General features: G+C 46.7%; 1 protein-coding gene across 3 annotated transcripts in view; it reads right to left on the bottom strand.

Annotated features, from left to right (window-relative positions):
• ELMOD1 (ELMO domain containing 1) overlaps nucleotides 1-16653 on the bottom strand; it is a 296287-nt gene that overhangs the window by 35783 nt on the left and 243851 nt on the right. For all 3 annotated transcript variants that reach the window (XM_063951584.1, XM_063951582.1, XM_063951583.1), the window contains one exon: nucleotides 1859-1909. In XM_063951584.1, the coding sequence (XP_063807654.1) occupies nucleotides 1859-1909 (51 nt within the window). The remainder of the gene's footprint in view (nucleotides 1-1858; nucleotides 1910-16653) is intronic.

The following is a 16653-nucleotide window of genomic DNA, read 5'->3' as shown; positions in this document are numbered from 1 at the left end:
AGTGAGGGGTCACAGCGCCCAAACTGAGGGGGAGCTTTCTATTGGAATATTGCACTTTATAGTACCCTCAGTAAGCCTATCTAGTACAACTGATCAGTGACTTCAAAGCGCCATTGGGCACTCAGCCTAACAACACATATAATTTGATTCAAGGGTCATAGTACCTATAATATATTATATATGTGTAGCACTACACAGTTAGCACAGTGTGTGTTTTTATTCACACATATCACACTTGGTTTTGTCAATTTATATGTTTTTGGTTTTAATATTTCACAGCTACAGGTCTTTTTAACAAATATACTCTAATAAAAGTTATAATTTATGTATCAATTTAATGTTTAAGTGCGCCACTTCAAGTCCAATCCTTCTCTTTTTCTTTTTGTGCATATGCATGCATTTGGTCTGTCATTATCTGTTTTAACTTTGTAAGCTTTACAGTATCAGTCCCCTATGGCTTCATGTACGACAATCCATGTGGCTTTGCAGTTTCATCATTTTTAATTAATAATGACTGAGATGCAAGAAAAGCTTTTTCTAAACTATGCTCCAAAAAAATCATGATCTCCTTTACAAAATTCTTCTGGAGGGCAGAAGAGTATGGGGGCCAGTCATATGTACAAATCACAGCTGTTAAAATGTTATGTGATAGTAGAGAGGGTGGATGTTACAGTGTACAGAACAGACTGAGCTCAGAGGGGTGTTCCAAAGCCTCTCTGTTCAATACATTAAGTCACTGTGGTTTCAATGGTATTCATATGACACTGCAAACCATCGAAAATGATAATTATTAGCAGCCTGTAGAAAGAAACAAAGGACAAATACAATACCAATTTTCTTCTTATATCCTGCCACAATTATTTATTTTTAAAACAACACATCTAGGGGTATATTTAAAAGTCGATTTGGGGCAATGCTGATCGATTTTTTTTTTTGTCGCTGTTGGGCCAATTTTTGATCGATTTTGTGCTTCAGGGACTAAATCACACATTTACTAACAGATGGTTTTTGACATCCTTTTAGAAAAAATAGGTAAAAAATCATCTGTTAGTAAATGTGGGATTTAGGGTTATATTTACTAAAAATTGTTCTGGTTCGATGTTTGGTCAATTTTGTATTTCAGGGTCTAAATTCAACATTTACTAACAGATGATTTAAAAAATTTTTTTTGAAACAGTCAAAAATCATCTGTTAGTAAATATGTGATTTAGGGGGGACATTTACTAAGCAGTGATAAGAGCGGAGAAGTGAGCCAATGGAGAGGTTGCCCCATCAACCAATCAGCAGCTCTGTGTCATTTTATAGTATGCAAATTATAGATGTTACTTCAGTGCTGATTGGTTGCCATGGGCAACTTCTCCACTGGCTCACTTCTCCGCTCTTATCACTGCTTAGTAAATGTTCCCCTTAGACCCTTGAACACAAAATCGATCAAAAATTAACCAAAATAGACTTTTACTAAATATATCCCCTAATGTTTTCTTGGGATTGCCACTTTAATGAGGCTAGACTAAGCAGTGTTTAAGTAGTGGTTTAAAGAGATAGTTGAAAGGAAAATTAAGTTTTCTCTTTTACCATCATGAGCTTTTCCACTAGGAATTGCAATTCTGCAAAAATAAACCATTTTCTGGGAGCAATTCCAAACATGGGAATATGGGTGTGAGTGCAAATCTATAAATGTTCTACTCTAGGGCCGGAAGACATTTATACACATTTGTGCAAATAGAAAAATGTTTGCTAACAATCTTTACAATCTACATTTAAATCTATAACAAATTTGACAGTACAGTTAATGAGTCTCCTAAACTTTGCAAAGGAAACTGATAAACAATAGCCGAGCATTCTGTTATAAACATACCCGATCGCCTTGTCAAACTTTTTCATCTCCCATTCCATTTTACTGATTTTACTGGAAAGAGACAAATTGAACAAATAGTAAACACACAAGCCAACAAAGAATTAAAAAATAAATAAAAAATCCTCAGTGGCATAAATGTTATTATACATATACAGTAACTAGCACCTAGGGGGTTTTATCTTCCCATCTGCCCTGCCTTTTCTGTGAGTGAATTACCCCAGCCGTGGACTGTCAGGCATCTCAGAATCTCTAGTAACCTTCTACCATCCATTGTACCCATCTGTCGCAGTGGGCGGAGCCTATCCGGCTCCCACTGCACATGGCGGATGCGGGACAGCCATTCACAACTATATTATAGATACTCTTCGCAGTAAATTGATGCAAACACCGAAAACAAATGTTTTTGTTTATTTTTAAGACTAATTACATTCTTTGCAGTGAAAAACAATTAAAATTTAGTAGTCGCGAGTGTGTACCCAAAGGGCAAATACTGCATCTAGAATTAGGTGCTAACAAGCCGGGGCATAACTAGCCATTTGCAGCCTCCATAGTAAAAATAAGGAGCCAACACACATGAAGCAAATAATTTCTCATCTCAACTGTCAGACGGGAGCTCCTTTTACTGATCTGTCCGCTCATATGGGGGAGATGGAAAGACTAAAAGTGGAAAAGTTGCTCAAAACAACCAATGAGCTTCTGTCATTTATCTAGCACAGTTAGAAGCTGACTGACATAAGCTGATCATCTCACTCCAGGGCTTCATACATCCCCCTTATCAACCAACAGGAAGCAGCTAACATTATTAATCAATCACACACCTCCCTTTGATCACAATGACATCAGCTAGGCCCCAATGACAAGAGAGAGCAGCAGTAATCCAGATAAGGTGAGAAAGTCTCCTCAGCCCCATGCTACTGTATGGGGCTTTGACAGCAGGTATGTTGCCATAGCATCAACCTCCTACCATGGTACCTTTGCCACTAATTTCAAACTGGGACAATGTTGTATGTTGCATCCTAAACCTGTAGTATTACAATATTTTCTCGATTACAAATATTACCAACCCCTCTTCCCCCTCCTCCCCATGAATTTAGAGATAAAGGTACACCAGAGCAGTAGTGGTGAGTGGGGGGTTTCATTTGTAATGAATTATGTGACATTTGGTTTATGGGTTTTACAGCATTCTTTCCAAGTTGCACTACAGGTACCAGCAGGCTCTCAATTTCAGGGAATGCTTACAAGTGTGACTTGTGTAACAAGAGCCAGCACACCCTGGTAGCCATGTAGCCATAAGTATGCTGGCACACTTAGGGTTCTATTCATTAAGCAGTGAAAAGAGTAGAGAAGTGATCCAGTGGGGAAGTTGCCCATGGCAACCAATCAGCATTGAAGTAACATTTATAATTTGCATACTCTACGGAGCAGATGATTGGTTGCCATGGGGAACTTCTCCACAGGCTCACTTCTCCACTCTTTGCACTGCTTCATGAATAGACCCCTTAAGTACTACAAGTGCCAGCATACCCAAACACTTTATGGTGGCTAGGACATGGGATAGTAGAGCAACATTTAAAAATACTACAGTATGTATTTAAATGTACAATTGAACCTACACAATCCCCACCAGGAGTGTGAGACTAGCCCAATGGCTTTCAGCACAGGATTAGTTTTTGCTAGGGTTGACCCACCCCTTTCCTCCCCAAGGAATACAGCTTGCTGCAGGTTTCCCTGCTATAGTGGCATCAGCCCTTGGCTGTGAATAAGAAGCAGCTTGTGTTCTGCACCTTGGACGCAGACGGGCATCCTTCTAAGTCTGGTCCTCATACTGTTGTACCCCATCAAGACAGAAGTGGAGCAGTCTCCATTGTCCACTAAGGCAGTATCACCACATTTGGACCAGATTGGGGGATTGATATTGGAAAAAAAGCCTCTGTGGCTCTTCAGAAGTATTTCTGATAAGTAGAAACATTGGGAACTTACTTGCTTTTTTTAAGATTTAAAATTATTTCCCATGTTTATATTTTTTATATTTTTTGTGGTATCAACTTCCATTAATTCTCAGGATAAATTTAGTGTTGTGATGTACTTAGCTATATGATAAAAAAATAAGAATTTACTCACCGGTAATTCTATTTCTCGTAGTCCGTAGTGGATGCTGGGTACTCCGTAAGGACCATGGGGTATAGACGGGCTCCGCAGGAGACTGGGCACTCTTAAAAGAAAGATTAGGTACTATATCTGGTGTGCACTGGCTCCTCCCTCTATGCCCCTCCTCCAGACCTCAGTTAGGGAAACTGTGCCCGGAAGAGCTGACATTACTAGGAAAGGATTTGGAATCCAGGGTAAGACTCATACCAGCCACACCAATCACACCGTACAACTCGTGATAACTATACCCAGTTAACAGTATGAACAATAACTGAGCCTCTCTCAACAGATGGCTCATACAATAACCCTTTAGTTAAGCAATAACTATATACATGTATTGCAGAGAGTCCGCACTTGGGACGGGCTCCCAGCATCCACTACGGACTACGAGAAATAGAATTACCGGTGAGTAAATTCTTATTTTCTCTGACGTCCTAGTGGATGCTGGGTACTCCGTAAGGACCATGGGGATTATACCAAAGCTCCCAAACGGGCGGGAGAGTGCGGATGACTCTGCAGCACCGCATGAGCAAACTCAAGGTCCTCCTCAGCCAGGGTATCAAACTTGTAGAATTTTGCAAAAGTGTTTGAACCCGACCAAGTAGCAGCTCGGCAAAGTTGTAAAGCCGAGACCCCTCGGGCAGCCGCCCAAGAAGAGCCCACCTTCCTCGTGGAATGGGCTTTTACTAATTTAGGATGCGGCAGTCCAGCCGCAGAATGTGCAAGCTGAATCGTGCTACAGATCCAGCGAGCAATAGTCTGCTTTGAAGCAGGAGCACCCAGCTTGTTGGGTGCATGCAGGATAAATAGCGAGTAAGATTTTCTGAATCTAGCCGTCCTGGAAACATAAAGTTTCAGGGCCCGGACTACGTCCAGCAACTTGGAATCCTCCAAGTCCCTAGTAGCCGTAGGCACCACAATAGGTTGGTTCAAATGAAACGATGATAGCACCTTAGGGAGAAATTGGGGACGAGTCCTCCATTCTGCCCTTTCCATATGGAAGATCAGATATGGGCTTTTACATGACAAAGCCGCCAATTCTGACACACGCCTAGTCCAAGCTAAGGCCAAAAGCATGACCACTTTCCACGTGAGATATTTTAGCTCCATGGTCTTAAGTGGCTCAAACCAGTGGGATTTTAGGAATCCAACACACGTTAAGATCCCAAGGTGCCACTGGAGGCACAAAAGGGGCTGAATATGCAGCACCCCTGTAACAACGTCCGAACTTCAGGCAGTGAAGCCAGTTCTTTTTGAGAGAAAAGGGGATAGGGCCGAAATCTTGGCCTTTATGGATCCTAATTTTAGGCCCATAGTCACTCCTGACTGTAGGAAGTGCAGGAATCGACCCCCCTGGAATTCCTCTGTAGGGCCTTCCCAGCCACCCACAAAGCAACCTATTTTCGCCATATACAGTGAAAAAGTCTTGCTGTCACGTCTTTCCTAGCCTTTATCAGCGTAGGAATAACTGCAACCGGAATGCCCTTTTCCGCTAGGATCCGGCGTTCAACCGCCATGCCGTCCAACGCAGCCGCGGTAAGTCTTGGATCAGACAGGGTCCCTGTTGCAACATGTCCTGACTGAGAGGCAGAGGCCATGGGTCCTCTGAGAGCATTTCTTGCAGTTCCGGGTACCGAGTCCTTCTTGGCCAATCCGGAGCAAAGAATATTGTTCACACTCCTCCGTTTATTACAATTCTCAGCCCTTGGGTCTGAGAGGAAGAGGAGGGAATATATAGACCGACTGGAACACCCACGGTGTTACTAGTGCGACCACAGCTATCGCCTGAGAGTCCCTTGACCAAGCGTAAAACCTTTTTTATCTTTTTATTGAGGTGGGACGCCATGTAGTCCACCTGAGGCAGTTTCCATCAATTTGCAAAACTGCGTGAAGACTTCCTGATGAAGTCACCACTTTCCCGGGTGGAGGTCGTGTCCACTCCCGGAATGAACACTGCTGACAGTGCGCTTACTTGATTCTCCGCCCAGCGAAGAATTCTGGTGGCTTCTACCCTCGCCACCCTGCTCCTTGTGCCGCCCTGGCAGTTTACATGAGCCCCTGCGGTCTGACTGGATCAGAACCGGTTGGTCGCGAAGCAGGAACTCCGCTTGACTTAGGGCGTTGTATATGGCCCTTAGTTCCAGGATATTGATGTGAAGGCAAGTCTGTTGGCTTGACCACAACCTTGGAATTTTCTTCCCTGTGTAACTGCCCCCCACCCTCGGAGGCTTGCATCCGTGGTCACCAGGACCCAGTCCTGAATGCCGAATCTGTGGCCCTCGAGAAGGTGAGCACTCCGCAGCCACCACAGGAGAGACACCCTGGCCCTGGGGGATAGGGTGATTAACCGATGCATCTGAAGATGTGATCCGGACCACTTGTCCAGTAAGTTCCATTGTCCTTGCATGGAACCAGCCGAAGGGGATGGCCTCGTATGATGCCATCATCCTTCCCAGGACTCGAGTGCAGTGATGCACCGACACCTGTTTTGGTTTTCAATGGATTCCTGACCAGTGTTATGAGCTCCTGAGCTCTCTCTATCGGGAGATAAACCCTCTTCTGGTCTGTGTCTAGGATCATGCCTAGGCGAGGCAGATGAGCTGTAGGAACCAACTGCGACTTCGGAATATATAGAATCCAGTCGTGTTGCCGTTTCACTTCCAGAGAAGGTGATACGCTGTCCAGCAACTGCTCTCTTGATCTCGCTTTTATGAGGAGATCATCCAAGTATGTGATAATAGTGACACCTTGCTTCCGCAGGAGCACCATCATATCCGCCATTACCTTGGTGAAATTGGTAATGACAATCCCGTACCGCAATTCTGAGGTACGCCTGATGAGGTGGATAAATGGGGACACGAAGGTATGCATCCCTTATGTCCCGATTCATTTCAGGCTTGCAATGACCGCTCTTCGCGATTCCATCTTAAACCTGAACCTTTTCAGGTATATGTTCAGGGATTTTAATACAATATGGGTCTAACCGAACCATCTGGTTTCGGGATTATAACATGGTCGAATAATAACACCCTCTTGTTGAAGGAGGGGACCCTTGACCACCACCTGTTGAAGATACAATTTACGAATTGCAGTTAACACTGGCTCCCTCTCTTGGGGGGAAGCCCGCTGGGTCCTCGGTGAGGGGGCATCTTCTCACAGTCCAGCCTGTATCCCTGCGATACAATTTCTATTGCCCAGGGATCTAACAGGGAGTGAACCCACTTGTGGCTGAACTTACGAAGGCGTGTCCCCACCGGGCCTAGCTCCGCCTGTGGAGCCCCAGCGACATGCAGTGGATTTTTGTAGAGGCCGGGGAGGACTTCTGTTCCTGGGGACTAGCTGTGTTGTACAGCTTCTTTCCTCTGCCCCCGGCTCTGACAAGAAAGGACGCACCTCAGACTTTCTTGTTTCTTTATTCGAAAAGCTGCATTTAATAATGTTGTGCTTTCCTAGGCTGTGCAGGAATATAAGGCAAAATATCAGAATTACCAGCTATAGCTGTGGAGACCAGGCCCAAGAACCTTTCTCCACACAATCCTCAGCCTTCCATATGCCTCTTAAGTCGGCATCATCTGTCCAATGTATATTCTACAGGACACATCAAGCAGAAATCGACATAGCTTTTGTCTCTAGGACCCAGTATACTCATGTCCCTTTGGGCATGCTTTATAATTATATATCTATCACTTAAGACAGCATCTTAAAATATTTATATGCATACTAGGGTCTCAATCTCTGCTGATAAGGTACCTGTCCACGCTGCCACAGCGCTATAAACCCATGCCGACACAATCGCCGGTCTGGGTAGTATACTAGAATGTGCACACTATCTGCAGGATCCCTGAGAATAGCTAGTGCAAACAGGACACCCAAAGGGAAGATTCTCAACACATCCTGGCCCTAGTGGGGAAAGGATACAGCCTTAGAATTCTCTTGTGGGAAGCTGCCGTCTCTTGTCTGGAGATTCCCGCTCTTTTTCCTCATGAGAGGAGGGAAATTTACCTCAGCATTCTTCCCCTTAACATGTGTACTCTCGTGTCAGGGACAGATGAGTCATCAGTGATATGCAAATCATCTTTTATTCCAATAATCATATATTGAATATCTTTTAGCCCTCTTGGCTGTAACTTTGCATTATCGCAGTCGACAGTGGAGTTAAACTCTGTGTCGATACTTTGTTATTTTGGATAGTGAACATAGAGAGACTCTGAAGGACTCTGTGACATAGGGACAGACCAGGGTAGATTTCCTTTCTGTTCCCTAACCTTTTGTGCAATGATTTTACCTCAGCACTTACACATATCCAAACAGGTGTCGGCGTTGTCGACGGAGACACCCTCCCACACACATATCCGCTCTATCACCTCCTTAGAGGAGCCTTTTACCTCAGACATGTCGACACACGCGTACCGACACACCACACACACAGGGGATGCTCTATTTGAAGACAGTTCCCCCACCAGGCCCTTTGGAGAGACAGAGAGAGAGTATGCCAGCACACCACAGCGCTATATAATACAGGGATGTACACTATACTGAGTTATTTTTCCCCTATAGCAGCTTATATACACAGTTTTGCGCCTAAATTTATGTGCCCCCCCTCTCTTTTTTACCCTTTGTGTACCAGGATACTGCAGGGGAGAGCCTGGGGAGCTTCCTTCCAGCTGAGCTGTGAAGAGAAAATGGCGCCGGTGTGCTGAGGAAGAAGGCCCGGCCCCCTCAGCGGCGGGCTTCTGTCCTTTTATGTACTTTAATGGCGGGGGTTAATGCACATATACAGTTTATCAGACTGTATTATGTGCTTTTCGCCAAGTAAGGTAATCTAATTGCTGCCCAGGGCGCCCCCCCAGCGCCCTGCACCCATCAGTGACCGGAGTGTGTGGTGTGCTAAGGGAGCAATGGCGCACAGCTGCAGTGCTGTGCGCTACCTTAATGAAGACCGGAGTCTTCAGCCGCCGATTTTCAACTTCTCTTCGTTCTTCTGGCTCTGCAAGGGGGACGACGGCGCGGCTCCGGGACCGGACGACCGAGGACTGGGCCTGTGTTCGATCCCTCTGGAGCTAATGGTGTCCAGTAGCCTTAGAAGCCCAAGCTAGCTGCAAGCAGGTAGGTTCGCTTCTCTCCCCTCAGTCCCACGTAGCAGTGAGTCTGTTGCCAGCAGATCTCACTGAAAATAAAAAACCTAACAAATACTTTCTTTTCTAGGAAGCTCAGGAGATCCCCTAGGGTGCATCCAGCTCTGGCCGGGCACAGATACTAACTGAGGTCTGGAGGAGGGGCATAGAGGGAGGAGCCAGTGCACACCAGATATAGTACCTAATCTTTCTTTTAAGAGTGCCCAGTCTCCTGCGGAGCCCGTCTATACCCCATGGTCCTTACGGAGTACCCAGCATCCACTAGGACGTCAGAGAAAGACTATTAAATAAAAATACCATAGTACAGTAAATGACCAAATTACTTTAGCATTTTATGATCATTTAATTGTTGACATGATAGATCTGTGCAGTCATACGTAACACACAGATTTAATTTCCTACTTTCCGGAAAAGACTTTGAGACAAGTGCTCCTGCAGTGACCCACTTCTCTTATTTGCTGGTTGCTAACAAAAGCAGCGTCTTAGACAGACTAATGGCTTATAATTATTACTACTTTTATGCAATGTACCGAACATGATCTGTGGGTGGATGGCCTGACATTTTCTATCATTATAAAAAGCACTTCTATGTCAAGTAATGCTTAATATAGACCCATCTTTTCTAAGATATTGTTGACTGCAGTGATGTAAACGAGGGTGGAGAAGATTAGCTTACAGGGAAACGCCAACTAAAACATAAACTTTAATTCCACTTTCATATTAGCGGTTTCTATTAATTATATTCGGCACATGTACACACATTAGTCAATACAATAAGGTACCAGAGATCTATTCATTCATAAGATCAAGTGATGCCTGCCTCGTGGTGGAGCAATGCTCCAACTCTGTCCTGTGTTACCATCTCTGCAGCAAGGACGTGCAGTCATTAATGAGCAAAATAATACAAAGAAGATTCTTATGACACGTAAGTATCTTCTTTATTATTTTACTCATCATTACAGTGTGAATAATTAGTTTGGGAGGCACCGATCGTGTTGCCTCCCGTAGTGATTGAGAAAAGATATGGGAGCAGGGGGCGGGCGCGGGCGGGGCCTAGCAATGGGCAGGAAAAGCCCATTGAAATTGCATGGGAAAGCGGCACCATTAGAGGTGCCGCTTTCCTACAGGGACGTGCTTTCAACCTATGAAAGCACGCCCCTGTGAGTGAGGCCACAGTGATTGGCCAGCGGATCCGTCACTGGATCCGCTGTCAATCACTGTGTGGGCGTCGGTGGCGGCGGAGGTGCGGGCGGCGGAGGTGCGGGATGCGGCGGACCGGGCGGCGGAGGTGCTGGCGGTGTGAGATGCGGGCGGCGGGACGCGGCAGTACGGACAGTTCAGCAGAGTTTGACAGCGGAAGCTGTACCCATTTCAAAAATGGCGCCTCAGTGTCATTTTTGAAATTCAAGATGGCCGCCGCGAGCCAATCATGGCTCGCCGCGTCATCGCCCCGCCCCCTCCGCTGACTTATATAAGTCAGCGCGAGGCAGCGGCTGTCAGTCCGACGGCGGAGGAGGAGCTGAGAAGAGCTCCTGAAGACCGAAGACACCGTGGAAGTCCTGGATGGGCGGCGGCTATGCAATAGAGCTTAGCAGCCGCCGCCCACCAGGTGAAGACGCTGGAAGTCCTGGGAAGGCGGCGGCCATGCAAAAGATGTTAAAGGCCGCCACCTCCCAGGTGAAGACGCCGGAGGAAGACGCAGGAAGCCCTGGGGAGGTGGCATCCCCCCCAGGTGAAGATGCCAGAAGCCCTGGGAAGGCGGCGGCCACGCAAAAGAGCTTAAAGGCCGCCGCCCCCAGGTGAAGACCCTGTTTAATAAAGGTTTTATTAAAGTACGTGTAGTGTGTTTTTTTAAATATTTTCTTTACAGGTGGACTACAGGTGCCAGCGGGCCCTTTATGTTCAGGCATGCTGGCACTTGTGGTTCTCCAAGTGCCAGCATGCTGGGGCAGGCTTGCTGGGACCTGTAGGCCACCTGTAAAGAACAATATTACTATTTTTTACAGGTGGACTACAGGTGCCAGTGGGCCATTTATGTCCGGGCATGCTGGTACTTGTGGTTCTCCAAGTGCCAGCATGCTGGGGCTGGCTTGCTGGGACCTGTAGGCCACCTGTAAAGAACAGTATTAGCATACAATGAACCCCGCACCCACCGCCACCAGGGGTGCGGGGCATAGCACTGGGCTATCAGCCCAGTGCTGGTTATTGCTCGGGAGGGGGGACCCCATTTTCATTTTTTGGGGGCCCCACTTTCCGAGGAATACCAGCCCTGGGCTGACTGGTTTGGGGGGTGTTTAATGGCATGGCAGGGGGACCCCACACTGAGTGTCTCCCCTGCTATGGCATTACCCCCCCTAGCTGGTTCTGCCTGGTGCTGGTTTTAGCGGTGTGGGGGGACTGCACTTTTTTTTTTCCCGAGGGGGGGGGGGGGGTTGGTTTAGCTGCAGTGCCTCCCCAGCCCCTGACCTCACCGCACGTCACAGCTCTGCAGGTGTTCAGTCCGGAGTCCAAGAGTCTATCACCAGTACTGCAGATGTTTCTACGCTACAGACTGTTCGGGGATATAGGGGTCTATTCATGAAGCAGTGAAAGGAGTGGAGAAACAGATCAGTGGAGAAGTTGCCCATGGCAACCAATCAACATATTCCTTACATTTTATAGAATGTACTTGATAAAGGCTTCCTTTAAAGCTGATTGGTTGCCACTCTTCTGGTCCTTTTCTCCACTCTTTTCATTGTTTCATGAATAGACCCCATTATGGACAAAATGTATCAAACTTTCTAGAAAGGAGTATATGGACAAGTGTTTAAGTTATCCATAGAAATTAATCAGCTTCTATCTATCATTTATCACATACAGTCTATAAAATGATAAGTAGAATCAGATTGGTTGCTATGGGCAACTTCACTTCTCTCACCCAATATCACAAGGGAGAGACAGCCTTTACTGCTGCAGTTGGATGCATGGTTGAAATGGACTACGTGAGTTGTAGGTTACAGCCATAACATTACAGAAATACACTGGGATTTACAAAAGCGCCTGCTACAGGGGTCACATTAATAACACAATATATAGGTACCGGTACATTTACAGTATCTGGCAAAATAATAACTTAATTAGAGGTATTCAGTAATGAGAGAATCATCCATTTAAATGTAGTTTTTGGTGAATGTTCCCCCCAAAATCCAACTTTACAGTGCTATTTTCCCTTCCGCTTAGCACCTGCATGTTTTAAACAAGAAATGGTTTTAAGAACTCTGCCCCTTAAACTTTCTATTTATACAAATGAAAACTTCACAGGAAGTAGAGAGAGGGGCATCAGTGGCAGAGCTAGGGCCATGAGCTTGAACCTGTACAGGGCACAATATGCAACGCCAGGCCACCAGCCAACGCGGGACTCCAGAGACAGCAGAGAGGTAAGTATAACTATATATGGGTGTGGCCCTCCTGGACCCAGAAGCCCATTGTACACCCATACCCATTATAGATACGCTATTCACCCTAGTATGTGTGAAAGCTTTAATGGGAAAGGTACATATGAGATATATATATATATATATATATATATATATATATGTGTATTTTTATATATATATATATATATATATATATATATATAGAGAGAGAGAGAGAGAGAGAGAGAGAGAGAGAGAGAGAGAGAGAGAGAGATTTATGGTAGACTAACCATAGTTAAATCTCTCTCTGCGAGGTACACTGGATTCCACAGGAAATATATTGGGGGTGTAGAGTTGGATCCAAGGCACCAACAGGCTAAAGCTAGAGGAGGCACTGCACCGCCTCCTCTATAACCCCGCCTTCGGGCACTGGAGCTCAGTTTCGTTAACCAGTCCAATGTAGTAGCAGGTAAAAGAGATGGCAGATGTTAGTCACATAGAACCACATTCTCACGACAGGAGAAGGGACCAGCGGCTAATGCCATACAAACCCAAAGAAGCTAAGTGCATCAGGGTGGGTGCCCTGTGGAATCCAGTGTACCTCGCAGAAAGATTTGACTATGGTAAGTCTACCATAAATCTCCTTTTCTGCAGTGGAGTACACTGGGATTCCACAGGGAATACATCAGGGATGTCCTAAAGCAGTTCCTCATGGGAGGGGACGCACTGTAGCGGGCACAAGAACCCGGCGTCCAAAGGAAGCATCCTGGGAGGCGTAAGTATCAAAGGAATAGAACCTAATGAACGTGTTCACTGAGGACCACATAGCTGCCTTGCACAATTAGTCAGCGGACGCGCCTCGGCGGGCCGCCCAAGAAGGTACAACAGACCGAACAGAATGAGCTTTGATAGCAGTAGGAGCTAGGAGTCCAGCCTGCGCATAGGCTTGTGCAATCACCATTCTAATCCATGCTTATTCGCAGGCCAGCCACGTTTGTGAAAACCAAAAAGTACAAAAAGGGTATCTGACCTCCTGATAGAGGCAGTCCTCTCCACATAAATACGGAGAGCCCGTACCACATCCGAAGACCGCTCTTTGGAGGACAAACCAGAAGAGAAAAAAGCCGGAACCACAATCTCTTGGTTGAGATGGAAAGATCACACCACCTTAGGGAGATAACCGGGGCGAGGTCTTAGAACCGCCCGGTCACGGTGAAAAATTAGAAAGGGTGGACGACAGACCAAAGCGCCTAAGTCCGACACCCTCCTAGTAGAGGCAATAGCTAACAGAAAAAAAACCTTAAGCGTAAGGCATTAAAGGTCCACAGACTCAAGAGGTTCAAATGGAGACTCTTGTAGGGCATTCAAAACAACAGACAGATCCCATATGGCCACAGGAGGGACATAGGGAGGCTGAATCCGTAAAACACCCTGAGTGAAAGTATGAACATCTGGAATAGATGCAATTTTCCTCTGAAACCGCACCGACAAGGCAGATATATGAAACTTGAGGGAGGCCAGACGAAGGCCTAAGTCTAGGCCTTGTTGCAGAAAAGTCAAAAGTCTGGAAGCTCTGAAAGTATATGCATCATAATTCTTAGCAGCACACCAGGTGAAGTAAGAATTCCAGACCCTGTGATAAATCCGAGCTGAAGCCGGATTACGGGCTTTTAACATAGTTCGGATGACCGCCTCAGAGAATCCTTTAGCTCTCAGGAGTGATGCTTCAAGAGCCACGCCATCAAAGCAGCCTGGCCAGGTCCGGGTAGACACAAGGTCCCTGAACGAGGAGGTCTGGGCGTTGAGGAAGTAGAAAGGACGCTCAATCGATAGACTCTGCAGGTCTGAGAACCAATGCCATCTGGGCCACGCTGGAGTGACTAGAAGTAGTATTCCTCCTTCTTGCTTGAACTTTCATAGTACTCTGGGCAGGAGTGACACCGGAGGGAACACGTATGGCAATCGAAAGTTCCATGAAATTGCCAGTGCGTCCATGAACACTGCTTGCGGATCCCTTGTACTTGACCTGAAGACCAGAACCTTGTGATTGTGTCGAGACGCCATCAGATCTACATCTGATAGGCCCCATTTGTCAACTAGGAGTTGAAAGACTTCCGGATGAAGACTTTACTCTCCGGCGTGAACGTCCTGATGACTGAAGAAATCCGCTTCCCAGTTCAGGACACCTGGGATGAATACTGCCGATATTGCTGGCAGACGGCGTTCCGCCCAACGGATGATTTTTGATACTTCCATCATTGCCATGCGGCTTCGGGTGCCATCTTGATGATTTATGTACGCCACTGTGGTGGTGTCTGATTGTACTTGAATAGGCCTGTTCTCTACCAGAGGCAAGGCAAGCATCAGTGCACTGAACACTGCCCGCAATTCCAGAATGTTTATTGGGAGGAGAGATTCCTCCCTTGTCCACCGACCCTGGAGAGAGTGTTGCTCCAACATCGCGCACCAACCTCGCAGACTGGCGTTCATTGTCAGGAGGACCCAGTTGGAGATCCAGAAGGGACGGCCCCTGCTCAACTGTTGGTCCTGTAGCCACCAGCTCAGTGACAGACGAACCTGCAGAGTCGAGGAGATCATTTGAGACCTGATCTGATGAGGCAGGCCGTCCCACTTGGAAAGGATTAACCTCTGCAGAGGGCGGGAATGAAATTGAGCATACTCCACCATGTCGAAAGATGACACCATGAGGCTTATTACTTGCATCGCCGAGTGAATCGACACTCTTGGGCGAGAGAGGAAGTATCTGATCCTGTCCTGAAATTTCAGGACTTTCTCTGGAGACAGAAACAATCTCTGGCTGTGTGTGTCCAGCATTGCCACCAGGCGCACCATGCTTCGAGCAGGGACCAGCGAGGACTTTTTCCAGTTTATGAGCCACCCGTGGGCTTGTAGGAATTGGACTGTCAGTTCCAGGTGACTGAGGAGAACCTCTTGGGAGTTTGCCAGGATCAGCAAGTCGTCCAGATACAGCAGGATCCTGATTCCCTGATGGCGCAGAAAGGGCTGTCATCATGGCCATGACCTTGGTGAAGATCCGAAGGGCCATGGCCAGTCCAAATGGCAGAGCCTGGAATTGATAATGTAGTTTGCCAATAGCAAGCCGCAGATATTGCTGATGCGATATGGCAATAGGTATATGCAGGTAAGCATCCTGTATGTCCAGGGATACCATATAGTCTTCGGGTTCCATGGCCAGTACAATAGAGTGCAGAGTCTCCATACGGAATTTGGACACTCTCACAAATTTGTTCAATGATTTAAGGTTGAGTATAGGCCGGAAGGACCCATTTAACTTTGGAACTAGAAACAGGGTCGAATAGTATCCCCTGCTTCTCTGGGACAGAGGTACTGGCACTACCACTCCTGTGTCTAGGAGGGATTACACAACCAAGTGTAGAGCTTGCGCTTTCAATGGATCCAAAGGGATAACCGTTGAGCAGAACTGGGGAGGGGGACGTTTCTAGAAAGAGATTACGTACCCGTGAAAGACAGCTTCCCGCACCCAGGCAGCCGAAGTGGTCTTTAACCAGGGCTGGGCGAACTGCAGATAGTCGGACTCCCACCCTGGGGTCCCCAAGGGGGAGGCCGCCCCGTCATGCAGCAGGCTTGTCTTGTTTGGAAGCAGGCTGACGGGCGGCCCAAGATTGTTTAGGTTTGGGCTTAGTGGATTTGGAAATACGAGCCTGTCTCGGGTACGCCTGACCCTTTGCCTTCCCTGGAGGTCGAAAGGAACGAAAAGTGGTACTCTTTGCCTTCGGTGCAGAAGGATTAGTATTTGGGAGAAACGCAGTCTTAGCAGTTGCCAAGTCAGTAACAATCTTATTCAGATCCTCCTCGAAAAGAATGTCTCCCTTAAAAGGGAGCACCTCCAAGGTCTTTTTGGAGTCTAGGTCGACCTTCCAGGACCTCAAACACAGATTTCGGCGAGCCAGTATAGACATAGTGGACGCCTTGGCTGCCATTACACCTGCCTCGGAGGCCGTCTCCTGAATATAGTGAGAGGCTGTGGTAATATGACACAGATACTGTCTGGCAGTGTCAGAAATATCCTGAGGCAGTTCATCCTCAATTGCCTGAACCCATGCTTCAATTCCTT

The sequence above is a fragment of the Pseudophryne corroboree genome, chromosome 2, assembly GCF_028390025.1.
Source record: "Pseudophryne corroboree isolate aPseCor3 chromosome 2, aPseCor3.hap2, whole genome shotgun sequence".
NCBI lineage: Eukaryota > Metazoa > Chordata > Amphibia > Anura > Myobatrachidae > Pseudophryne > Pseudophryne corroboree.
This window is presented reverse-complemented; position numbering and strand designations above follow the sequence as displayed.